The sequence below is a fragment of the Podarcis bocagei genome (genome assembly GCF_964188305.1).
Source record: "Podarcis bocagei genome assembly, chromosome: 18".
NCBI lineage: Eukaryota > Metazoa > Chordata > Lepidosauria > Squamata > Lacertidae > Podarcis > Podarcis bocagei.
This window is the reverse complement of record NC_138144.1, coordinates 4,491,489-4,517,596: the sequence shown is the minus strand read 5'-3', so window position 1 is coordinate 4,517,596 and position 26,108 is coordinate 4,491,489. Positions and strand designations below refer to the sequence as shown.

Below are 26,108 nucleotides of genomic sequence, written 5' to 3'. Positions count from 1 at the left end.
GGATTTCAGAAATACCTTATTTTTTGCTCTATAAGACTCACTTTTTCCCTCCTAAAAAGTAAGGGGAAATGTGTGTGCGTCTTATGGAGCGAATGCAGGCTGCGCAGCTATCCCAGAAGCCAGAACAGCAAGAGGGATCGCTGCTTTCACTGCTCAGCGATCCCTCTTGCTGTTCTGGCTTCTGAGATTCAGAATATATTTTTCCTTGTTTTCCTCCTCCAAAAACTAGGTGCGTCTTGTGGTCTGGTGAGTCTTATAGAGCGAAAAATACAGTATTTAATTTTCCGCACTCAAATGTCCTATATTGGTAACGGGTTGGAAATCGATGACGTATGAAGTCCCCTTCCAGCGATGTGATTGTTCATAGTGCTTTTGAGCATATGCAAAGTGTTGCTGTTCCCTCCCCCCCCCCATATCAAAAACTGGAAGCCCAAGGGAAGCTCCCAAGTCAAGGGTGAACCCAGAGGCTTTTTCCATTTTCAGAAATGGACCATCAAAGCAAGGACTCGAGGAATACCAGAAGCCTTGGCCTGGGATAGCAGTAAATGTCACCGAGCATGTGCAGAATGCAGTTCCCTTTGGTAAGCGCTACCAGGTGTGCTCCGACACGAACGCCCGAGATAAAAGCAAGAATAAACAACCCGTGAAACTTAAAGGCGCAAACCGCACCCCTCAATCACAAACACACAATACACAGGCTGAGATTGTATTGCATTCAAGAAAAAACAGGGTCTGGTGTCTTTTGGGGTGAGAGGGAGAGTAAAAAAACAAAACAAGGCATCAATGCAAAGCCGGGTTCGAGTCCTCCAGCTTTTGTTTTCACGGGAAAGTCTTCCGCAGCGGCTCCTTTAAACATTCCTCCGTCTGGTTCAGGCACAGTGGTTCCGATCCGGATTCTGCCCGGGCCCCTGCCCCCTTCCGCCCCTGGCCCCTGCGGGAGGCCAAGCGGTAAGCCCCATAGAGGAGGGAGAAGACGACGGGCCCCACAAACATCAGGGCCACCGCAAGTAGGAGCGGAAGGTGCCCGTGCCCCCGGGCGACCTCCCCTCCCCGGGACGTGTAGTACGGGTGCTGGAGACAGCGGTGGTCGGCTTCTTGGAAGCTACTGAAAGGCGGGCAAGCGGTGCAGTTGTTTTCCGCGCCTCCGAGACAGGTGTAGCAGGACGGGTGGCAAGCGGCGCAGGACCGGGCGTTGCGGGGCGTCCCGTCGGGAGCCAGCCAGGGCCGGGAGAGGGCGTAATATCTGGGGGGGCAGTAGGAGACGCATCGGCGCTGGAGGATGTAGAAGGGGCCGTGGCATTCTGAGAAGAGAAAGAGAGGGTGAGCGACACAGGAGAGACGCCGGAGGGGAGGCGGAGAACAACGGTTCCCAAATTTTGTTGGAACAGCCGCAAGGTTCCATGAAGCTATTACCCTGTAAAAACAGCATTGCAGTCAGATGCCAGACGCCTTGTGAGTCGAACGTCTTGGTTCCTGAACGCCGCAAACCCGGAAGCGAGTGTTCCAGTTTGCGAACGTTCTTTGGAACCCGAATATTCCGACGTGACTTCCGATTGGCTGCAGGAGCTTCCTGCAGCCAATTGGAAGCCGTGCCTTGGTTTCCGAATGTTTTGGAAGTTGGACTACTGCAATGCGCTCTACGTGGGGCTACCTTTGAAGGTGACCCGGAAACTACAACTAATCCAGAAGCAGCAGCTAGACTGGGGATTGGGAGCAGCCGCCGAGACCACATAACACAGGTCTTGAAAGACCTACACTGGCTCCCAGTATGTTTTCGAGCACAATTCAAAGGGTTGGTGCTGACCTTTAAAGCCCTAAACAGCCCAGTATACCTGAAGGAGCGTCTCCACCCCCATCGTTCTACCCGGACACTGAGGTCCATTTCCGAGGGTCTTCTGGCGGTTCCCTCCCTGCAAGAAGCCAAGTTACAGGGAACTAGGCAGAGGGCCTTCTCGGTAGTGGCGCCCACCCTGTGGAACACCCTCCCACCATATGTCAAAGAGAAAAGTAACTACCAAACTTTCAGAAGACATCGGAAGGCAGCCCTGTTTAGGAAAGCTTTTAATGTTTAATAGGTTATTGTATTTTAGTGGTTTGTTGGAAGCTGCCCGGAGTGGCTGGGGAGACCCAGCCAGATGGGTGGGGTATAAAGAATAAATTATTATTATTATTATTATTATTTATTATTATTATTATTCCGAGGCACGGCCGTATTCAGAATTGCTGGCATCCGCCTGTCTCGTGAGAGAACGGCGTGAAAAGCAGCGGGGGTTTTGCAGCTTGGATTTTACTGTATTATTCATCGCACATTTGTTCCAAACCCAGAATTCTCGCGGCAAATTTGATGTACCGTATTTTTCGCTCTATAAGACACACTTTTCCCCTCCTAAAAAGGAAGGGGAAATGTGTGTGTGTCTTATGGAGCGAATGCAGGCGGGAGGCTCTGCTCAGCGCTCCCTTTAAAGAGCTGCCCTTCTCCCTAACTCAGGGAAAACCCCCCAAGAACCGCACACACACTCCGCGTGCTCTTTAAAGGGAGCGCGGCTCTTGGCGGAGCCTTCGTCACGCTGCCCGGAAGAGGCTTCGTGCGGCTATCTCAGAAGCCAGATCCCTCTTGATGTTCTGGCTTCTGGGATTCAGAATATTTCTTGTTTTCCTCCTCCCAAAACTAGGTGCCTCTTATGGTCTGGTGCATCTTATAGAGTGGAAAATACGGTACTTGATCCGGCGGTGCCAGCTTTCCAAAGTCTAATCGCCACCTGCACCTGATGGGCACTGCATTTCCCAGCGGGAAAGACATCAACGCGCACGGGTCCGCCGTGACCAGACGGTTCGGACTCCCCCACCTGTCAATCACCTACCAAAGTCGGCCTGGGGTGGGGGAGTTTAATGGTCCTTTCCGCCAAACCAAAAGAGCCCCACCCCCCATTTTCCAACAATCTATTTCTTTTGTTACTGGAATCCAGTGGCAAGGGGTTCCGCAGGCTCCGCGGCCCGCCAGCCGGGGTAAGGAGGGATGGACGCAACTTACCCAGGCATTCTCCATCAGCGCTTCGCATAGCACAGCTGCCCACCATCGAGGCTGCGGCCGGTCTCGCCCTCATATCTTCCTCTGTGCCGTACAGTTTTAACACAAAGCTGTCGAGGGACCCCGTGTTGTACGCGTCGCCTTTGTTCTCCAGCAGAAGGGACCATACGCCCTGCGGATTTTCGTCCCAATAGTGCGTGGACATGAAAGACCAGTCCCTGTACCCCTCGCGGCTGGTGTCGTGGGGCCTGGGGGGAAGAGAGAGAAATCGTGCACGAGCTTAACACGAGCCGACGGTGTGATGCGGCAGCAAAAAAAGCCAACACTCTTCTGGGCTGCATCCATAGAATTGCATAGTATCCAAAACAAGGGTGATAATATTCTGCTGTGATCTGGCCCCGCCTGCATTCTTGTGTGTGGTTCTGGGCACCCCAGTTTAAGAAGGATGTCGACAAGCTGGAAAGTGACCCATATACGATATATTTATTGTCATTGTCCCATGCAGAGCAATGAAATTGAAAAACGACATAAAACATTCAAAACCCCCCTAAAAACTCTGAAACCCCATTTTAAAATACACTATACTATAGAGACCCCTTATGCTGCATTTAGAACCAGAATTGCATTTGCGTAGAAACTGTTTCTCAGGCGGCTAGTCCTAGTTTTTATAACCCTATACCTTCTTCCAGAAGGCAGAAGCTGAAAGAGATCATTTCCGGGGTGCGCACTATCCTGCGCTATCTCTGCCGCTTTCTTAGGGCACCTGGAAGCGTAGATTTGATCCAAGGTGGGAAGAGTGCATCCAATTATTCTCTCTGCAGTCTTTACAACCCTGGACAGCATTGTTTTTCCCCTGACCGTGCAGCTCCCAAACCACACACACAGACCATAAGTTAATACACTCTCCACAGTGCAATGGTAAAATGCCATCAACAGGTCCTTTGAGAGATTGTTTTTCCGGAGGATTCTCAGAAAATATAACCTCTGCTGTGCTCTCTTCATCAGTTCTTTGGTGTTTTCTCCCCAGGTTAGGTCGTCTCTCAACTCCATTCCCAGAAATCGAAACACCGAGACCTGTTCCACGCGCTTCCCCTCAGTAATAAGTGGCTGAATATTCAATTTACATTTCCTAAAGTCCACAATGATCTCTTTTGTTTTCTTTAAGTTAAGGATACAGTTACAGATAGGTAGCCATGTTGGTCTGCCATAGTCAAAATAAAAAAATTCCTTCCAGTAGCAACTTAAAAACCAACTAAGTTAGTTCTTGGTATGAGCTTTCGTGTGCATGCACACTTCTTCAGATACACTGAAACAGAAGTTGCCAGACCCTTCTATATAGTGAGAAAGTGGGGAGGGGTATTACTCAGAAGGGTGGTGGGAATGGGAGATTGGCAGATAGCTGAGATGAGCCTGTTGACGATTCTTAACGACTGCAATAGGTCTTATAGGAAAAGGCAAGGGGTGAGAAGGTGAACACTTCAATCTCCCAGGACATTCTATACAAGATCTCAAAGTAGCTGTTTTACTACAAAGGAATTTCAGAAATAGACTGGAAAGAGAGGCTGCTGAATTGCAACTCAGTACCAAACTTAAAACCATGGAGAGACCTGGTATGAACAAAGACATTGGATTCTTATCTCATTATACATGACTAAGCCATCTTTCACCTTCTCAGAAACAGTGAAGCCGACATCACGATATGGACTTCGGGTTGGGACGATCTATTAATATATCGCCCGGCCTTACCTGACAGCCACCAGAGTGGATTTGGTCCCCATGGGGCTGGTCAGAGAGATGGCTAAATCTCCTCGGCGGCTGTAGCGGAGGGAGAGCTGCACCTGGACGTGCTCCAGGGAACGGATGCTCTGGTCCTTCCTCTGGCAGGAGGAGGAGGTGACGTTTTTGGCGATGGACAGCCTTGAACCAATCAGCCTGCGAGAAAGCCAAAGGGGCGGGAGAGGAAGAAGAGGCAGAGTTATCTGCAGCGGGGTTCGGACATGCTCAGCCCCTTTCAAGAGGAGCTATCCTGCGACAGGTTGAGCTCCCGTTGCTCGGTCCCTGCTCCTGCCAACCTAGCAGTTCGAAAGCATATCAAAGTGCAAGTAGATAAATAGGTACCACTCCAGCGGGAAGGTAAACAGCGTTAGCGTACGCTGCTCTGGTTCGCCAGAAGCGGCTTAGTCATGCTGGCCACATGACCCGGAAGCTGTACGCCGGCTCCCTCGGCCAGTAAAGCGAGATGAGCGCCGCAACCCCAGAGTCGTCCACGACTGGACCTAACAGTCAGGGGTCCCTCTACCTTTTACCTTTGGATTTCGGCCTTTCCAAAGCAAACAGTCTAATTTGTCAATGTCTAAAAGATATCGAAGGGACGCGGGTGGCGCTGTGGTCTAAACCACAGAGCCTAGGGCTTGCCAATCAGAAGGTCGGCGGTTCAAATCCCTGTGACGACGGGGTGAGCTCCCATTGCTCAGTCCCTGCTCCTGCCAACCTAGCAGTTCGAAAGCACGTCAAAGTGCAAGTAGATAAATAGGTACCACTCTGGCGGGAAGGTAAACGGTGTTTCCGTGCGCTGCTCTGGTTCGCCAGAAGCGGCTTAGTCCTGCTGGCCACATGACCCAGAAAGTGCCTTTTTTAGCTAGCACATTAGTTGCCAAGCTGCTTGGAGGGTATATTATAATAATAATAATAATAATAATAATAATAATAATAATAATAATAATAATAATAATAATATATTGGATGCTCAGGTTGCAAACGTGATCCGTGCAGGAGGCATGTTCGCAACCCGCAGCATTCCAATCTGCAGCTCCGTGTCTGCGCACATGCGGGTCACAGTTCGGCACGCATGCGCAAAGCACAATTTAGCACTTCTGTGCATGTGTGAGCACTGAAACCCGGAAGTAACCCATTCCAGCAACCCGAAAACGCACAACCCGAAGCGTTTGTAACCCGATGTATGACTGTAGTAGTAGTAGTAATAATAATAATAATAATAATAATAATAATAATAATAATAATAATAATAATTTATTATTTATACCCCGCCCATCTGGCTGGGTCTCCCCAGCCACTCTGGGCGGCTCCCAGCAGAATATTAAAAACACAAAAGAACATCAAACATTAAAAGCTTCCCTAAGCAGGGCTGCCTTCAGATGCCTTCTAAAAGTCAGATAGCTGTTTATTTCCTCTAATGGGAGGGCATTCCACAGGGCGGGAGCCACCACCAAGAAGGCCCTCTGCCTGTTGAGAGTCTGTCCCTTACAATGGCTTGTAGACGATTCTGATGGAGCATTTCCTCTGCGGCCCCGTTGTATTCCACCTCTTGGCCAGATCCACCAGGCGTCCGGCGTCTAAGAGCCCGTATCCGTAATAGTGACTCACTGAAAGGGAGAGAGAAACAAGAGAAACAATGATGAGATCCTGCTCCCTCGGAGGAATTAGAGCAGCGTTTCCCCAAACTTGGACTACAAATCCCATCGTCCCTAACCACTGGTCCTGATAGCTAGGGAGGATGGGAATTGTGGTCCCCAAACAGGTGGAGACCTAAGTTTGGGAAATGCTGCTGGACCATAAAGAAGGCTGATCGCCGAAGAATGGATGCTTTTGAATTCTGGTGCTGGAGGAGACTCTTGAGAGTCCCATGGACTGCAAGAAGATCAAACCTCTCCATTCTGAAGGAAATCAGCCTTGAGTGCTCACTGGAAGGACAGATCCTGAAGCTGAGGCTCCAAGACTTTGGCCACCTCAGGAGAAGAGAAGACTCCCTGGAAAAGACCCTGATGTTGGGAAAGATGGAGGGCACAAGGAGAAGGGGACGACAGAGGACGAGATGGTTGGATAGGGTTCGCGAAGCTACCAGCATGAGTTTGACCAAACAAACGGGAGTCAGTGGAAGACAAGAGGGCCTGGCGTGCTCTGGTCCAGGGGGTCACAAAGAGGCGACTAAACGACTAAACAACAACAAAGACGGAGGGAACCTGCAGCACTCCAGATGTTGCCTTGATTCCAGCTCTCCCCAGCCTCACCTTTGCGCCCTACGCCATTCACAGCCCAGTCGTCTGCCTGGAGGTGGGCTGGCCTGGAAGCCCTCACGACAATGTGTTGCATGTCACGCCAGGTCAGGGCTGGGCTACAAAGATGGAGAAGGGAGTGAGAATCATAAGAGTTGCAATGCAGGAACATGCAGGTGGCCTGTATGGAGATCGAGCCCCTGACTTTGGCGTTAACAGCACCAGGCTCTAATCAATAATAATAATAATAATAATAATAATAATAATAATAATAATAATTTATTATTTATATCTCACCTATCTGGATGGGTTTCCCCAGCCACTATGAGTGGCTTCCAACAAAACACTAAAATACAATAACCTATTAAACATTAAAAGCTTCCCTAAACAGGGCTGCCTTCAGGTGTCTTCTAAAAGTCTGGTAGTTCTTTTTCTCTTTGACATCTGGTGGGAGGGCGTTCCACAGGGCGGGCACCACCACCGAGAAGGCCCTCTGCCTGGTTCCCTGTAACTTGGCTTCTCGCAGCGAGGAAACCACCAGAAGCCCCTTGGCGCTGGACCTCAGTGTCCGGGCAGAACGATGGAAGTGGAGACGCTCCTTCAGGTATACAGGACCGAGGCCGTTCAGGGCTTTCAGGGTCAGCACCAACACTTTGAATTGTGCTCGGAAACATACTGGGAGCCAATGGAGGTCTTTCAAGACCGGTGTTATGTGGTCTTGGCGGCCGCTCCCAGTCACCAGTCTAGCTGCTGCATTCTGGATTAGTTGTAGTTTCTGGGTCACCTTCAAAGGTAGCCCCACATAGAGCACATTGCAGTAGTCCAAGCGGGAGATAACCAGAGCATGCACCACTCTGGCGAGACAGTCTGCGGGCAGGGAGGGTCTCATCCTGCGTACCAGATGGAGTTGGTAGACAGCTGCCCTGGACACAGAATTGACCTGCGCCTCCATGGACAGCTGTGAGTCCAGAATGACTCCCAGGCTACGCACCTGGTCCTTCAGGGGCACAGTTACCCCATTCAGGACCAGGGGAATCCCCCACACCCGCCTGCCTCCTGTCCCCCAAAAACAGTCCTTCTGTCTTGTCAGGATTCAACCTCAATCCATTAGCCGCCATCCATCCTCCAACCGCCTCCAGGCACTCACACAGGACCTTCACCGCCTTCACTGGTTCCGATTTGAAAGAGATCAAATCAACCGAGCTGAGAAGTCAGATTTGTGCCCCAGCCCCTCCGGAAGACTTGCAGTGAGGCCCTTGGACCTCAAAGAGGTTAGCCGAAACTCCTCCCTTCTTACTTGGCTTCCAAAGCGAGCGAAATCATGCCGGCCGCGAGAGGGGCGGAAGCAGACGTTCCCGTGTGGCCGCTGGTGCAGGTGTGGCGCAGGTCTGTGGTCACCTGCGAGGGGAAAGAGAATCACAAAAAAATAAAATAAGAAATACAGGTTGCACGGATTCTTCAGCCAGCCTCCAATCTTCTCCCATTATTATAATAGTTCTAAGGTGCCGTCAATAAAACAAATGTTCATGGGCAAGGTACATAGACCACAGCTCCGAAATAGTACAGGAGAGCTATCATGCAATTCTTAATGACCCTCCCTCCATATTTCCTCTACAGAATGAAATATCTTGGGGAAAACCTCTCCCAATCATTCTTTTCATTCCCAAAGGCTTCAAATCCAATCAAAAGGGCATGTTTTGTGTGTGAATAGGGGAGGCCAGAGAACTGGGTTTGAGAACTAAGGTATTTGCCACCTCAATATAACGGCCCAGACTGCCCAGGTTAAGGCAATCGGCAAACGTTATCAGGTATCTCGACAAAACAGGAGACAAAAGCCACACTCTCTCACATTTCTGTTGCAGAACGCCTTTTTCTGTGACGCTTGCATGAAGCTTTCGGGTGGTGTTATAGGAATTCTAAGGTCTCATAGACAGCATCTTAAAAAGCAAAGACATCACCTCGCCTACAAAGGTCCGTATAGTTAAAGCTATGGTTTTCCCGTTAGTGATGTATGGAAGTGAGAGCTGGACCATAAAGAAGGCTGATCGGCAAAGAATTGATGCTTTTGAATTCTGGTACTGGAGGAGACTCTTGAGAGTCCCATGGACTGCAAGAAGATCAAACCGATCCATTCTGAAGGAAATCAGTTCTGTGTGCTTGCTGGAAGGACAGATCCTGAAGCTGAGGCTCCAAGACTTTGGCCACCCAGGAGAAGAGAAGACTCCCTGGAAAAGACCCTGATGCTGGGAAAGATGGAGGGCACAAGGAGAAGGGGACGACAGAGGACGAGATGGTGGGACAGTGTTCTCGAGGCTACCAGCATGAGTTTGACAAAACTGCGGGAGGCAGTGGAAGACAGGAGTGCCTGGCGTGCTCTGGTCCAGGGGGTCACGAAGAGGCGGACACGACTAAATGACTCAACAACAACAAAAAGGACTCATATATATAAATCCTCTAACAGTGGTCGTTGGGGTTGGGCCATTTCTCAAGTCTTTATTGTTGTTGTTTTGCTGTTTAATATACTGTGTGTGAGTATGTGTATATCAAATTAAATTTCCACAAATTGCACATAAAATTCCAAGACGTAAGTTTTTCTTTTATATTATTGACTTCCCTCCCCCCATTTTCTGTGATATTTTTCCTTTCCACTCTTTGCTGTAGACCTTATCTTCCTCCTTACCTGTCCTAACTCTAATACAGCAATCTCTAACTCTCTCTGCTACTCATAGCTCGCATCCTGCTCACGAGTTCATCCAATTGGAGAACAGCCTTTACCAAAGGTGTTGTGGGCTTCGAAGACGCTCAAACTCAGGACGCAAGGGAGAAACGCGCTAAGAGGAAGGTACGCTTGGCAAACCCTCCCCAGGATCAACTCCTGCCCGGAAACCAATGTCCCCACTGTGGAAGGACGTGTGGATCCAGAATTGGCCTCCGCAGTCGCTTACGGACTCACTGTTAAAACCGTGTTCATGGAAGACAAAGATGTATGTATTCTAAAAACAGCCTTTTTACCAAACGGCGCGTGTGTGAGATTGGCTGAATGCCCTGCCTGCCCTCCAACTGCCCCCCCCCCCGTCTTTGTCAAGAGAACCGCGAGCAAACAGGCATCTCACAATCTGCTTTTCGCCTTTCGCCCCGCTGCTGTAAGTGGTGGTGAGGGTCGAGGCGCAGGCCTCGTTGTACCAGGGCACCCTGCCCCTCTCGGTCGTGCTGCCCACCGACAAGGTGTAGATGCTGTTGGTGTAGCCGTCGCAGTTGCAGTTGTCGCTGCGGAGGCCGCCGTTCCCCGAGGCCCAGACGAAGAGGGAGCCCAGCCCCTGGCGGCCCTGAAAACAGAAGGGGAAAATCTGTTGGGGGGATATAATTCCATAAAGATGGTTCCATTTCCTGTATGTAGATATGCATAGATCAAGGGTTGTTACCCTGGTCCTTATTGCCCACTAGTGGGTGTTTCAGGATTCTAGGGGGGCGGTAGGGGCACAAGCTGAATTCTCCTTCCATCGAGCACTGGTGGGAGGTAAGGAAATGTTACCATCCAGAAAGATGCATTTGTTGGGTGGGTTAAACCACAGAGCCTAGGACTTGCTGATCAGAAGGTCAGCGGTTCGAATCCCCGCGACGGGGTGATCTCCCGTTGCTCGGTCCCTGCTCCTGCCAACCTAGCAGTTCAAAAGCACGTCAAAGTGCAAGTAGATAAATAGGTACCACTCCGGCGGGAAGGTAAACGGCGTTTCTGTGCGCTGCTCTGGTTCGCCAGAAGCGGCTTAGTCATGCTGGCCACATGACCCGGAAGCTGTACGCCGGCTCCCTCAGCCAGCAAAGCAAGATGAGCGCCGCAACCCCAGAGTGGGTCACGACTGGACCTAATGGTCAGGCGTCCCTTTACCTTTAAAAGATAAAGGACCCCGGACGGTTAAGTCCAGTCAAAAGCAACTATGGGGTTGTGGTGCTCATCTCGCTTTCAGGCCGAGAGAGCTGGTATTTGTCCACAGACACCTTTCTGGGTCATGTGGCCAGCAGGACTAAACCGCTTCTGGCACAACGGGACACCGTGACTGAAACCAGAGCGCATGGAAACGCCGTTTACCTTCCTGCCGGAGCGGCACCTATTTATCTACTTGCGCTGGCGTGCTTTTGAATTGCTACGTTGGCAGGAGCTGGGACCGAGCAACGGGAGCTCACCCCGTGGCGGGGATTCGAACCGCCGACCTTCTGATCGGCAAGCCCAAGAAACTATACATCAGCCCAGCAGCCTGCAGCATTCCGAACGCTGGAAACAATTTGCCAGGGACCGTTTTGGCGGGTGCGAAATCTTACATTAATTATGCCCTTGCGGAAGGCTTCCGTGGCCAGAATGCCGGGACCGTCCACTGTTTTCCCATCATCTTCCGGGCCCCAGCTAGCACTGTAGATATCAATGTGCTGAGGGTGGAAACTCAAGGACTGAGCTTCGACAATATCCGTCACAGTTCCATCAAGCATCCTCACCCCTGAGAGGAAGAAAAAAAAAGGGTGAGATGCTCTGTCGGTTTTCCCAGGCCGCAGTCTCCATAATTTTATTTATACCTATATGTTTAGTTATTTTCCATACAGCTTAATATCTTAAACCTGAAGCCACAACAGACAAATTAAACAGAAATATTTCCCAAAAAAATCACAGCTGTGTATACAAGGAGGTACATTAATACCAAGTTGCTGATATCTATAAATCAATTATCAATTCAGGGCGGCTAACAACAAATTTAAAACACTTAATTATAAAAGCAGCATAAAATACAGTATAAAAACACAAATAACCATAAAATTCAAAAATCAATTAGATAATCCCCAGGGCTAGCGGGCTGAATTGGTCCTTCTTAGGCCAGCGAGGAGGCCAGGGGACAATTAGCTGTGGGGTCTCAGAGCGGGTGATCTTCATAAAAGGGGAGGGGGAGGGAAGAGAAGGGAAATAAAAGGTCAGGCCGAATTCAAATTAAAGGCCAGGCAGAATAGCTCTGCCTTACAGGCCTGGCGGAAGGAGGTTAAATCCTGAGGGCCCTGGTCTCGTGGGACAGAGCATTCCACCAGGTCGGAGCCATCACTGAAAAGGCCCTGGCCCTGGGGGAGGATAGTCTGACTTCCTTAGGGCCCGGTGACCTCTAAACCGTAGTTTAAGAATGCTGGGAACTGTAGCTCAGAGAGGATTCTTGGAGGTGTGTGGGCTTTGGGTGTACTTTAAAGGTATGGGGTACATGCAGCCAAAAATGCCAGTCGTATAATCTGGAATCTTTTGTCCCCTTTCTTGTAGCTTCCTCCTGGGAAGGGAACCTTGTCTGTTTCCTCCACAGTCATTCTCTTGCAATTCACCCGAAACCCCCTCCCTTTCCCCAAATCATCCCCAAAACAAGGGCTCACTCGCCCCCGATCTTTGCCCGGTAAGCGATGCCGGCTCCGCAAACGTCGTTGTCAGCGGTGGCGGCGACCTCCCCAGCGCAGCGAGTCCCGTGCCTGCGATTAAAAGACGCAAACAGGAGTTAAGGACAAGGGAGCAGTCCAGTTCTGCTCCACGTTTAAAGGCGAACCTACCAAAAAACAAAGCAACTTGCGAACCGAAACGCGGATGCCTTTTAAAAAAAATTTGTGCTTCTCTGAGTTTTGCAGTTTCTCCAGCCAACGTATGGATCAGAAATACGCACCAGAAGCATTTTTACTGGGTATGGTTGGGAGTGATATAAATAGAAAAGAATGTAAGCTCTTTTTATATGCAATAACAGCAGCAAGAATATTATTGGCCCAAAAATGGAAGCAAGAAGAATTACCGACGATGGAAGAATGGAGGATGAAGTTAATGGACTATGCAGAACTAGATAAATTAACAGGAAGAATTTGAAACCGGCGGGACCAGAAATTCACGGAAGACTGGAGTAAATTTACGGAGTATTTGAAAAGTATTTGTGAAGACCAGACGACGTTTGTAGGTTTACAAGAAGTTCTGTGAGGAGTATTATTGGAAGTATTGCAAAAATAGATAAAGGAAAGGATAATTTGTTAAGAGACTTAAAGGCAATATAAAGTTAAGAAATGTATAAGAAGTGGATAAAACGGTGGATTATCAGAGGTGCTGATGGAAGTCTAAAAAGATTGTATATGTGATAAGTTTGGTGGTACATTTTATAATTTATATGTTAAAATCAATAAAAAATATTATATATAAAAAAAGAAATACACACCTATTAGGAGCTGTGCCTGAAAATATTGTGCATAATTTTATGGGAAATAGCTCAGAAAACTCATTGGCAGGAGGCGAAATGGCATGCAAACATGTACATTTAGATTAATCTGTTTTGCATTACTTTCTATGGGAAAGCGCGCCTTGGTTTTGGAACGCTTTGGTTTTGGAACGGACTTCTGGAACGGATGAAGTTTGAGAACCGAGGTACCACTGTACTGAATTTAGGATTGGAAGAATGTTTGTCAAATAATTCCTCCGTGTTCCTCAGTCCGGCTGCGGCCAGTCCAAGATGGATCGCGCTTGCAAAACAGATCTGACCATAGCTGTCAACTTACAGATTTGAAAAAAAGGGACCAGCAGCCTCGAAAATACGGGATCAGCAGCCAAAATAAGGGATTTTCCCAGCACAGGTATGTTCAACCTCTGAGCCCCTCCGAGCCAAAGGCAGAAAGCCCAGCCAGCAGCCAAACGAAGCCTCAAGCGGTGGTTCCCACAGCGCAGCAACCCAGCAAAGGGGATGCAGCAAGGAAAACCACCGTCACCTCTCCGCTGGGAAGCGCTGAGCAAAGGCGAGTCCCCAGGCAACGCGGCCGATTTGATTGGCACAAGGGATGCAAGCTCCACCCCCCCAGTCGTTCTTAGACTCCTTATTGGGTGAGCAACGCAGCCAAGCAACACAGTTGGAGCCTCCCTCCTCCCTGGCCGGCAGGGAGGGAGGGAGAGAAGCTGCTTCCTTTGAAACCCGGGAAATTTAAGGGACATCATCAATAAGGGACAGCAGCGGATACGGCGCTGGGATAAGGGACTTTCCCGCCAAATAAAGGATGGTTGACAGCTATGGATCTGACTCCATGCCACAAGACTCTGGCAGAAGGATAAACTCACCGATTCTCGTCCCAAGCATTATATCGCGGCTGCGGGTCAGGGTCATCGTCGTTGAAGTCGTAACTCGCTTCGGGGTCCTAAAAGAAAAAGCCAAGATCAATGAATCTCCAGTTCCCAAGAAACAAGAAAAAACAACCAGTTACAGATAGGTAGCCGTGTTGGTCTGCCATAGTCAAAATCTGAAGAAGTGTGCATGCACACGAAAGCTTATACCAAGAACTAACTTAGTTGGTCTTTAAGGTGCTACAGGAAGGAATTTTTTTATTTTTTAAAAAAACCAGTTAATAGCAGTCCGGTGAGAGTGGAATATGGATATAAATTTTACAGCATGTTATGGTTTAAGAGAAAATTATATGAAAATGATATATCGTTGGTATCTAACACCGAGAAAATTGGCAAAAATGTATGAATCTAAATCGAACAAATGTTGGAAATGTAAAGAGGAAGGTTCTGTTTATCACATGTGGTCTTGTTGTAAGGTTAAAGCTTAATGGGTAATGATATGCAATGAATTGAAAAGGATGTTCAAAAAAAGTCAGAAGCTTTTCTTTTGGGAATTATAGGGACAGATAGGGGTATAAATTTACCGTATTTTTCGCTCTATAAGACGCACCAGACCACAAGACGCACCTAGTTTTTGGAGGAGGAAAACAAGAAAAAGAATATTCTGAATCTCAGAAGCCAGAACAGCAAGAGGGATCGCTGTGCAATGAAAGCAGCAATCCCTCTTGCTGTTCTGGCTTCTGGGATAGCTGCGCAGCCTGCATTCGCTCCATAAGACACACACAAATTTCCCCTTACTTTTTAGGAGGGAAAAAGTGAGTCTTATACAGCAAAGAATACGGTATTTATGAATGTTGCTACAGCAGCAAGTGTGAATGTCAAAGGATTTTGTTAAATTTGTATCCTACCCTTCGTCCGCAGCTCCCGGGGAGGTTCACAATGTAAAAATGCAATATAAAAACAGAAAGTGCACGGTAAAAACAAGAACAAAAAACCCCAGAAACCCAAACACACAAACACATTTTAAAGGGTGTTAATCAGCCCCAAGCCTGGTTGCAAAGCAATGTTTTCGCTTGGCGTATACGGTGCATAAAGGTGTATAATGAAGGCGCCAGGCGACTCTCCCTGGGGAGAGCATAATAATAATAATAATTTATTATTTATACCCCGCCCATCTGGCTGGGTTTCCCCAGCCACTCTGGGCGGTTTCCGACAGAATATTAAAATACAATAATCTATTAAACATTAAAAGCTTCCCTAAACAGGGCTGACTTCAGATGTTTTCTAAAGGTCTGGTAGTTGTTTTCCTCTTTGACATCTGGTGGGAGGGCGTTCCACAGGGTGGGAGCCACCACCAAGAAGGCCCTCTGCCTGGTTCCCTGCAACCTCGCTTCTCGCAGGGAGGGAACCGCCAGAAGGCCCTCGGAGCTGGACCTCAGTGTCCGGGCAGAATGATGGGGGTGGTGACGCTCCTTCAGGTCTACTGGGCCGAAGCCGTTGAGGGCTTTAAAGGTCAGCACCAACACTTTGAATTGTGCTCGGAAACGTACAGTGTACTGGGAGGCAAATGGGGAGCCACCGCAGAAAAGGCCCTGTTATTGTGTTGCCACCCTCTCGTGAAGGAGGCACATGAAGATGAAAGGCTGTTTGTTTCAGTTTGTTTATTGTTTCAGAAAACATGAATTAAATAATAATAATAATAATAATAATAATAATAATAATAATAATAATAATTTTTATTTATACCTCGCCCTCCCCAGCCAAGGCCGGGCTCAGGGCAGCTAACAAGCAATAATAAAAACAAGTTGAATGAATACAACTTAAAAACAAGATTAAAATGCAACAATTAAAATATTGAAACATTAAAATATTAAAATGCAGCCTCATCACAGGAGCAGAAAGGAAAAAGGAAAAAGAAAGAGGGGGAGGGAATCAAATTGGCTCCAAGCCAAAGGCCAGGTGGAACAACTCTGTCTTACAGGCCCTGCGGAAAGAGATCAGATCCTGGCAGGGCCCTGGTCTCATGAGGCAGAGCGTTCCACCAGGCCGGGGCCAGTGTTGAAAAGACCCTGGCTCTGGTTGAGGCTAATCTAACTTCCTTAGGGCCCGGGACCACTAGGGTGTTGCTATTTATGGACCTTGAGGCTCTCCGTGGGGCATACCGGGAGAGGCGGTCCCGTAGGTACGAGGGTCCTAGGCCGTGAAGGGCTTTAAAGGTCAAAACCAGCACCTTAAATCTGACCCTGTACTCCACCTGGAGTCAGTGCAGCTGGAAAAGCACTGGGTGAATATGGTCCGATGGCAGAGACCCCGTGAGGAGCCTCGCTGCAGCATTCTGCACCCGCTGGAGTTTCTGGGACAGCTTCAAGGGCAGCCCCGCGTAGAGCGAATTACAGTAGTCAAGCCTGGAGGTGACCGTCGCATGGATCACTGTGAGCTGAACTGTGTTTCTCCCCCTCCCTAGACAATTCTACCTACATAGTTTGCTACAAGGTCAGGGTGGTCCTTCTCAATACCGTCATCCAAGATGCTGACCACTACCCCTGAGCCCGTATAGCCCTGGCTCCAGGCCGAGAGGACGTTGAGGTCCGGAAACACATCGCCGTTCTGAAACGGAAAAGACGGCAGTAAAATGAGGTCGGCTTTGCTGTTCTGTTTTGCTCTCTCAACCCATCTTTTCAAAGGAGCAAGGTGGATAAAAATCAAATGATTTTTTTTAAAAAAATTCTGTTTTGTTTTTTTTAAATCGAATTTCCTTTATTTAAATCAGATTTTCTGAATTTAAATCAGATCTTTAAAATAAAATGCTTTGGGGGGGGAACCTTTCCAATGACAGTTTTCTATTTAAGTTACATTATAGTCCAAAGGCTATAAGTTACATTATATAAGTTACATTACATTAAGTTACATTGTAGTCCAAAGTTCATCAGAAAAATAAGGATTTGTTTTAAGTTTTTCCGTCTCAGTCTAAGTTTCTTTTTTCAATTTAAACAGTTGAAAAACATAATTTCCTTAATAACAATTTGAACAATTTATTTAACAGAAACAATAACGTTATAGCCTATGTATCCATGTTTATTAACTGATGTGGTTAAACAACATGGATACATAGGCGATAATGTTATTGTTTCCGTTAAATAAATTGTTCAAATTGTTATTAAGGAAATGGACGCTTTTCTCCTTCCAATAAAGTACAGCAGAATAGTTGTCCAAACAGTTAACTTATTAAACCTCACAATAATTTCATAATTATCTGTCTATGTGTTTCTAACAGTGTAACCAAATCAGTCATTTCTGATATAACAGTAAAAACCACTCTGAAAATTTATTATTCCAAAAATGAAACCTTCATCTGGCTGCAAAGAAAGAGTCTGTCTGTAAAAATAAAAGGATTTAAATCAAGTCCTTTACTTATTTATTTCTTATTTTATTTATTGGTTTTATATTCTGCCCTATACCCGGAGGTCTTGGGGCGGTTCCCAGAAAAGATCACAATATATAAAATCGAAATCGAAACAATAATAAAAAACATTTGCCCCATTTCTCCCAGCAACCTCTCGGGCCAACCCCTGAGCCCAGGGGTCAGCAAACTTTTTCAGCCGTGGGCCGGTCCGCTGACCCTCAGACCATGTGGGGGGCCGGACTATATTTTGGGGGTGGGAATGAACGAATTCCTATGCCCCACAAATAACCCAGAGATGCATTTTAAATAAAAGCGCACATTCTACTCATGTAAAAACACCAGGCAGGCCCCACAAATAACCCAGAGATGCATTTTAAATAAAAGCACACGTTCTACTCATGTTAAAACACGCTGATTCCCGGACCGTCCACGGGCCAGACTGAGAAGGCGATTGGGCCGGATCCTGCCCCCGGGCCTTAGGTTGCCTACCCCTGCCTGAGCGTCTCTGAGCTCCTCGCGTACCCTCCTCTGAATCTTTGCCAGTGCCCCAGACCATATCTGATGACACTCACTATGTACCACTGCTTGTAAAACCACGGATCAGTGGGGACGACTGTGGTGGCTCTCTTCGCTCGCCTCTTCACCGTCTGCTGTTCAAACCAAGGGACCTACAGGCAAAATGACGGGCGTTTTAAAAAGGGTTTCCCTCCTCGCTCGCCACCCCAGTGATGCCAGTATGATCTTATGGGCTGCCTGTCAAGATTGCATGCAGTGTAGAGTTGATATGAAATTTGCTGCTGGCTATGCATTAAAAGGCGCCTGCTTCTTGGGAGAAAAGCAATGACAAACCTAGACAGCATCTTAAAAAGCAGAGACATCACCTTGCCAACAAAGGTCCGTATAGTTAAAGCTCTGGTTTTCCCAGTAGTGTTGTATGGAAGTGAGAGCTGGACCATAAAGAAGGCTGATCGCCGAAGAACGGATGCACAGAATCATAGAATCATAGAGTTGGAAGAGACCACAAGGGCCATCGAGTCCAACCCCCTGCCAAGCAGGAAACACCATCAGAGCACTCCTGACATATGGTTGTCAAGCCTCTGCTTAAAGACCTCCAAAGAAGGAGACTCCACCACACTCCTTGGCAGCAAATTCCACTGTCAAACAGCTCTTACTGTCAGGAAGTTCTTCCTAATGTTTAGGTGGAATCTTCTTTCTTGTAGTTTGGATCCATTGCTCCGTGTCCGCTTCTCTGGAGCAGCAGAAAACAACCTTTCTCCCTCCTCTATATGACATCCTTTTATATATTTGAACATGGCTATCATACATAGGCGCCGACTCCATGGGGCTTGAGGGGGCCCTAGCCCCCTCAAAAATTCGTTGGGGGGGCTCCGCCCCCCCCAATATTCTCCGGTTCCCCTCCAGCAGAGCGCCATCGCCGCCCCTCCCCCAGCCCAAAATGCACAGGATCGGGCTGCATGCCTCCTGCCCTCCCTCCCGAGCAAAAGCTCCACCCAATTTCCGCTCCGGAGCTGATTAATAGGCGCAGCACGCTCTCCCCTATTCGCTCACGAGGAGGCGGCGCCACTTTATTTGCATATTCATGAGCTTATTTATTATTCATGAGCTTTCCCGGCCCCCCCCCCCAATATTTTTTATAAGTCCGCGTCCGTGCTATCATATCACCCCTTAACCTCCTCTTCTCCAGGCTAAACATGCCCTAAAAGCACTAAACATGCTTTTGAATTCTGGTGCTGGAGGAGACTCTTGAGAGCCCCATGGACTGCAAGAAGATCAAACCTCTCCATTCTGAAGGAAATCAGCCCTGAGTGCTCACTGGAAGGACAGATCCTGAAGCTGAGGCTCCAAGACTTTGGCCACCTCAGGAGAAGAGAAGACTCCCTGGAAAAGACCCTGGTGTTGGGAAAGATGGAGGGCACAAGGAGAAGGGGACGACAGAGGACGAGATGGTGGGACAGTGTTCTCGAAGCGACCAGCATGAGTTTGACCAAACTGCAGGAGGCAGTGGAAGACAGGAGGGCCTGGCGTGCTCTGGTCCAGGGGGTCACGAAGAGGCAGACACGACTAAATGACTAAACAACAACAAAGTGGATAGAACCAAGGTAAAAGGAGCTGAGTCTCTCTCTTCCTGCAGCCCCCTTCCACAATTCGCTCGGCTTACCATAGGCTCTCTCTTCAGACGGATGTGCCAGCCCGAGTGTCGAGTCAGTGACCTCTGTACGATGCCTCTGTGCTTCAGGTGGTAATAAGGCTCCCCCTCGATCACCTGCCGGAATAAAAGGAAGAATCAGGAAGTCTTAGGGTGAGCTTTCCCCTCCTCCTTGGCCAACAGGACTGAAAAAGGCAAGGGGGAAACTTCAGCTCGGAGGAAAGGGAGCATTTTTAAGACACAGAAGGAGGGCAGTGGCAAAAAGGAAGACCTATCCCAGGGATAGGGGCGCAGGTGGCGCTGTGGGTTAAACCACAGAGCCTAGGACTTGCTGATCAGAAGGTTGGTGGTTCGAATCCCCGCAATGACTGGGTGAGCTCCCGTTGCTCAGTCCCTGCTCCTGCCAACCTAGCAGTTCAAAAGCACATCAACCTGCAAGTAGATCAATAGGTACCGCTCCGGTGGGAAGGTAAATGGCGTTTCCATGCGCTGCTCTGGTTCGCCAGAAGTGGCTCAATCCTGCTGGCCATATGACCCGGAAGCCGTACGCCGGCTCCCTCGGCCAATAAAGCGAGATGAGCACCGCAACCCCAGAGTCGGTCATGGCTGGACCTAATGGTCAGGGGTCCTTTTACCCTTTTTATCCCATGGGTAGGCAAACTAAGGCTCGGGGGGCCAGATCCGGCTCAATCGCCTTATCAACCCGGCCCGCAGATGGTCCGGGGATCAGCGTGTTTCAACATGAGTAGATTGTGTCCTTTTATTTTAAATGCATCTCTGGGTTATTTGTGGGGCCTGCCTGGTGTTTTTACATGAGTAGAATGTACGCTTTTATTTAAAATGCATCTCTGGGTTATTTGTGGGGCATAGGAATTCGTTCATTTCCCCCAAAAAAATATAGTCCGCCCCCCCCACAAGGTCTGAGGGGCAGTGGACTGGCCCCCTGCTGAAAAAGTTTGCTGACCCCTGGGTTAAGAGTGTCAGATTAGCACCTGGGGTACAAGTCCCCACTCAGTCATGAAACTCACTGGGTGGCCTGTTCTTTTCGGCCTAGGGTTGTTGAGAAGATACAGTGAGAAGGAAATTTGCGATATAGACGCAATGAATAAAAAAAACCCTATTTTTGCATGCAAAGACAGGTTCTTGGAGATGGTGTTGGTGCGACCAAGGATGGGTCCAACAGTCAAGAAGGTATTTTTCCCCCCACGAGCTCTGACCCTAAGCCTTGACTGCTCTACGGGGATATCTTTGGGAAAAGAAAAAGCACGGGAGGAAATCCGACACAGATAAAGAGACCGTTGGATGGCGCCTTGTACGCCTCCTTCTGGCAATTCCTGCAGCCAAGCTGGTGCCAAACATCTCGCTCTGATTTCCTTCGGACCCCATATTTGAGGTCAAGGAGGGGGTCTTGTCGTCTGGGGTGCCCGGCCCAGACTTGCACCTTGGGAAAGTTACTTCGATGCTGCCAACGCAGCAGTTTGACTTCACCGCCGGAGGCGCACTCCATTGTCTCTCGAGACAGACGCCAGCAACGGTGCTGTGGAATGGTTTGGGGGCACGATTTTTTTTGGGGGGGTGAAAGACTACCATTTAGAAGGAAACCTCAAAAATGGAAGGCTATGATAACTCTTCCGGTATGCCGGAAGAAATATCAACAACCTCAGATATGCAGATGACACAACCTTGATGGCAGAAAGTGAGGAGGAATTAAAGAACCTTTTAATGAGGGTGAAAGAGGAGAGCGCAAAATATGGTCTGAAGCTCAGCATCAAAAAAACGAAGATCATGGCCACTGGTCCCATCACCTCATGGCAAATAGAAGGGGAAGAAATGGAGGCAGTGAGAGATTTTACTTTCTTGGGCTCCATGATCACTGCAGATGGTGACAGCAGCCACGAAATTAAAAGACGCCTGCTTCTTGGGAAAAAAGCAATGACAAACCTAGACAGCATCTTAAAAAGCAGAGACATCACCTTGCCGGCAAAGGTCCGTATAGTAAAAGCTATGGTTTTCCCAGTAGTGATTTATGGAAGTGAGAACGGGACCATAAAGAAGGCTGATCGCCGAAGAATGGATGCTTCTGAATTCCGGTGCCGGAGGAGACTCTTGAGAGTCCCATGGACTGCAAGAAGATCAAACCTCTCCATTCTGAAGGAAATCAGCCCTGAGTGCTCAATGGAAGGACAGATCCTGAAGCTGAGGCTCCAAGACTTTGGCCACCTCATGAGAAGAGAAGACTCCCAGAAAAGACCCTGATGTTGGGAAAGATGGAGGGTGCAAGGAGAAGGGGGTGACAGGGGACAAGATGGTGGGACAGTGTTCTCGAAGCTACCAGCATGAGTTTGACCAAACTGCGGGAGGCAGTGGAAGACAGGAGGGCCTGGCGTGCTCTGGTCCAGGGGGTCACCAAGAGTCGGACACGACTAAACGACTCAACAACAACAACAACATGCCGACTCTGGCAGATGCAGCCCATATTTCTTACCATTCTCAATAGCCACCCTGTGTTGAATTTTCAATTGGAAGCTCCCTTGGGCATGGACCGATTTCGTTTTGCTCGCATGGCTGAGTCCAGCAATATCTACACACTGATGGGCCCTGGGTGCTTTAGCTAAGATTCCTGCATTGCACCGGGTTGGACTAGATGAGCTCTGGGGTCCCTTCCAACGCTACACTTCTGATTCTGTGTTTGTGTGTGTGTTATCACAGAAGAGTTAAAATAAAAAAATTCCTTCCAGTAGCACCTTAAAGACCAACTAAGTTAGTTCTTGGTATGAGCTTTCGTGTGCATGCACACTTCTTCAGATGCACTGAAACAGAAGTTGCCAGATCCTTCTATATAGTGAGAAGGTGGGGAGGGGTATTACTCAGAAGGGTGGTGGGAATGGGAGATTGGCAGATAGCTGAGATGAGCCTGTTGACGACTCTTAACGACTGCAATAGGTCTTAAAGGAAAAGGCAAGGGGTGAGAAGGTGAGAAATGGCTTAGTCATGTATAATGAGATAAGAATCCAAAGTCTTTGTTCATACCAGGTCTCTCCATTACCCATTACCCTTCTGAGTAATACCCCTCCCCACCTTCTCACTATATAGAAGGATCTGGCAACTTCTGTTTCAGTGTATCTGAAGAAGTGTGCATGCACACGAAAGCTCATACCAAGAACTAACTTAGTTGGTCTTTAAGGTGCTACTGGAAGGAATTTTTTTATTTTGACTATGGCAGACCAACACAGCTACCTATCTGTAACTGTACACAGAAGAGTTGTTAGCTGTTACAATTACGGCATTCCTCATAGGTCCAGAGGCACTTTGCCCACAAACAAAACAAAACACACAAAAAGGAATGCATAGTTTTTTCTGCCACTTAAAGGCATCTACACTACCGCAAGACACAACGGCGGCAACAACAATAATAGTAATAATTTATTATTTGTACCCCGCCCATCTGGCTGGGTTTCCCCAGCCACTTTGCGCGGCTTCCACAAAGACCAAAAATACACTAAGATGTCACGCATTAAAAACTTCCCTGAACTAATGCATTGAGATGCCGCACCCGGGTGCTATCAGCCGCCAAGACTAAGTGGAAACCCCATACTCAGTAGCAGTCTATCTGTAAGGACCAGACTTAGGTGTGCAGAGCTTTGAGACTGTTCGGTCCGGGTGCGCCAAGTCTTTTGGTGCAGAAGGCACTCCACATATGCTCAGAGGCTACGCTCAACCCGACCTAGGATGGCAGAGCTTGTGGGTTGCCGCGATCACGTCAACTCGGCTCAATCAAACCTCCAGGTCTGAGAGCAGCCTATCAGGCCGCTCGCAAACCTGGACGCTGCTCCACGCGGGCGTTGGGTCCGGGTGCACCAAGTCTTTCGGTGCAAACGCACTCCACACGTGCTCAGAGGTCCCTTTGACCCGAGCTAAGAGGGCAGAGCCTTGGGACTGCCAGTGGGTCGCCCCGATCCCATATAATAATAATAATAATAATTTATTATTTGTACCCCGCCCATCTGGCTGGGTTTCCCCAGCCACTCTGGGCGGCTTCCAAAAATACAGTAAAATATCACAGATTAAAAACTTCCCTGAACAGGGCTGCCTTAAGATGTCATTTAAATGTCAGGTAGTTATTTATCGCTTTGACATCTAATGGGAGGGCGTTCCACAGGGCGGGCACCACTACCGAGAAGGCCCTCTGCCTGGTTCCCTGTAGCTTTGCTTCTCGCAATGAGGGAACCGCCAGAAGGCCCTCGGAGCTGGACCTCAGTGTCCGGGCTGAACGATGGGGGTGGAGACGCTCCTTCAGGTATACTGGACCAAGGCCGTTTAGGGCTTTCAAGGTCAACACCAGCACTTTGAATTGTGCTCGGAAACGTACTGGGAGCCAGTGTAGGTCTTTCAAGACCGGTGTTATGTGGTCTCGGCGGCCGCTCCCAGTCACCAGTCTAGCTGCCGCATTCTGGATTAGTTGCAGTTTCCGGGTCACCTTCAAAGGTAGCCCCACGTAGAGCGCATTGCAGTAGTCCAAGCGGGAGATAACCAGAGCATGCACAATCAATCCGGCTCAATCAAACCTCCATACTGGGGCAACCGGGCAGCCACCCGCCGCTGGCACCAAATCTTCCAGTGCAGAATGCACTCCGCGCGTGCTCAGAGGCCACACTCGACCCGACTCCTTCCAGGGAAAGAAATTGGCCCCATCTTTCCTATCCCTTCTCATCCCTGGGGAAGGGCAGTCAGGTGGGTGGGGGACACATCATCATCATCATCATCATTATTATTATTATTATTATTATTATTATTATTATTATCTCCTAGTGTCCCTATTTTGCAGGGACAGTCCCAAATTTACAGAAGCCGCCACGGTTTCTGATTTGATCCTGAGGACGTCCCTATTTTCATCGGGGAAATTTCCCTCAACAGGGCTGCCTTCAGATGTCTCCTAAAAGTCAGATAGCTGTTTATCTCCTTGACACCATAATGAGGAGAAGGTAGTATTAATTATTATTATTATTATTATTATTATTATTATTATTATTATTATTATTATTATTATTATTATTCTCCCCACCCTATTTCATGGGGGAGAAGGAGAGCAGCCATTATTATTATTATTATTATTATTATTATTATTATTATTATTATTATTATTATTATTATTATTCTCCCCACCCTATTTCATTGGGGAGAAGGAGAGCAGCCATTATTACTATTATTATTATTATTATTATTATTATTATTATTATTATTATTATTATTATTATTATTCTCCCCACCCTATTTCATGGGGGAGAAGGAGAGCAGCCATTATTATTATTGTTGTTGTTGTTATTATTATTATTATTATTATTATTGTTATTATTATTATTATTATTATTATTATTATTATTATTATTATTATTATTATTATTATTATTATTATTCTGCCCACCCTATTTCCTTGGGGAGAAGGATGGCTGCTGCTCTCCTTGCCCAGGTAGATGCAAGCCACCCTCACCTGTCCCAGGTACAGCATCCCATGCCTGCGCGCCAGGCGCTGCGCCACCTGGGGCCCCGCGGGGACGCGCACCGCCCAGCTGCTCAGGTAGACGCGCGGCCCCGCGCGCCCTCGGGAGAACCGGCCCCAGAGGAGCAAGAGGCAGAGCGCCAGCCCCGCAGCCGCCACCCGCTTCATGGCTTCCAGGGAAAGGAAGACCTGCCCCCCGCCCAGGTGGCTTTTATAGCCGGGTGCGGCCTAGCACGCCCCGCCGAAGCCTGGGCCTCGATTTCCACTCCACGCCCGCCGCCAGGAGACCAAGGGCGGGCTCGTCGAGCTCCACGTGTTCGGAGGCGCGCGGTCGCCATGGCGACGGGAAGCCGGAACGAGAGGGCGCGGGAACTACGACTCCCGTGGGGCCTTGCGCTCGTTTCTCAAGCGAAAGGAAAGGGTTGGGATGGCCGCAAGTTCTGCTGGGAGTTGAAGTTTTTTTATTTTCTTAAAGCAAGGGGTTCGCCCTCTTGTGAATAAGTTGCTTGTTTGCGTTTGTAAACGGTGCAGATGTGCTTAAAACAGCACACCCACAATCTTCTAATTGATTTTATCTACGTGCAGTATTTATTGCGTTTATACATAAATGCATTTACTGGCATCAGAATCAGATGCAGCCCAAATATACATAATAATACTATAAAGTACCCCACTTCCATTTTTTTTGATGCAAAAAGTGGTTTAAACGGTGCAGCTGTGCTTAAAACAGCACCCCCACAATCTTCTAATTGATTTTATCTACGTACAGTATTTATTGCGTTTATACATAAATGCATTTACTGGCATCAGAATCAGATGCAGCCCAAATATACATAATAATACTATAAAGTACCCCACTTCCATTTTTTTTGATGCAAAAAGTGGTTTACAGTCATAAATA

At 48.2% G+C, this 26,108-nt stretch overlaps 1 protein-coding gene across 2 annotated transcripts; it reads right to left on the bottom strand.

Moving 5' to 3' along the window:
• Nucleotides 1-692: 692 nt before the first annotated feature.
• Nucleotides 693-25,578, bottom strand: LOC308577494 (proprotein convertase subtilisin/kexin type 4-like). Of its 2 annotated transcripts, XM_081177720.1 has the most exons (14): nucleotides 25,199-25,568; nucleotides 19,723-19,827; nucleotides 18,116-18,211; nucleotides 16,619-16,747; nucleotides 14,138-14,214; nucleotides 12,440-12,528; nucleotides 11,359-11,531; nucleotides 10,155-10,367; nucleotides 8,339-8,439; nucleotides 7,057-7,160; nucleotides 6,294-6,411; nucleotides 4,775-4,960; nucleotides 3,032-3,276; nucleotides 693-1,301 (listed from the first exon to the last, which is right to left on the bottom strand). In XM_081177720.1, exons 1-14 carry the CDS (start codon nucleotides 25,373-25,375, stop codon nucleotides 820-822), a joined length of 2,295 nt encoding a protein of 764 aa, XP_081033846.1. In that variant the 5' UTR covers nucleotides 25,376-25,568; the 3' UTR covers nucleotides 693-819. The 2 variants fall into 2 exon arrangements, with proteins under 2 accessions (XP_081033846.1, XP_081033847.1); XM_081177721.1 differs by lacking the exon at nucleotides 4,775-4,960 and having other exon boundaries at nucleotides 25,199-25,578.
• Nucleotides 25,579-26,108: the final 530 nt, after the last annotated feature.

What these genes read in the sequence shown, in the direction of transcription:
- LOC308577494 (XM_081177720.1), bottom strand. Translation starts at nt 25,375, where the DNA reads ATGAAGCGGGTGGCGGCTGCGGGGCTGGCGCTCTGCCTCTTGCTCCTC. An exon ending in TTTACAAGCAGTGGTACATA is followed by an intron (nt 16,748 to 18,115) that starts GTGAGTGTCATC and finishes TTTCCGTTTCAG; the next exon opens with AACGGCGATGTGTTTCCGGA. An exon ending in TCCGCAAGGGCATAATTAAT is followed by an intron (nt 10,368 to 11,358) that starts GTAAGATTTCGC and finishes TTCTGTTTTCAG; the next exon opens with GGCCGCCAGGGGCTGGGCTC.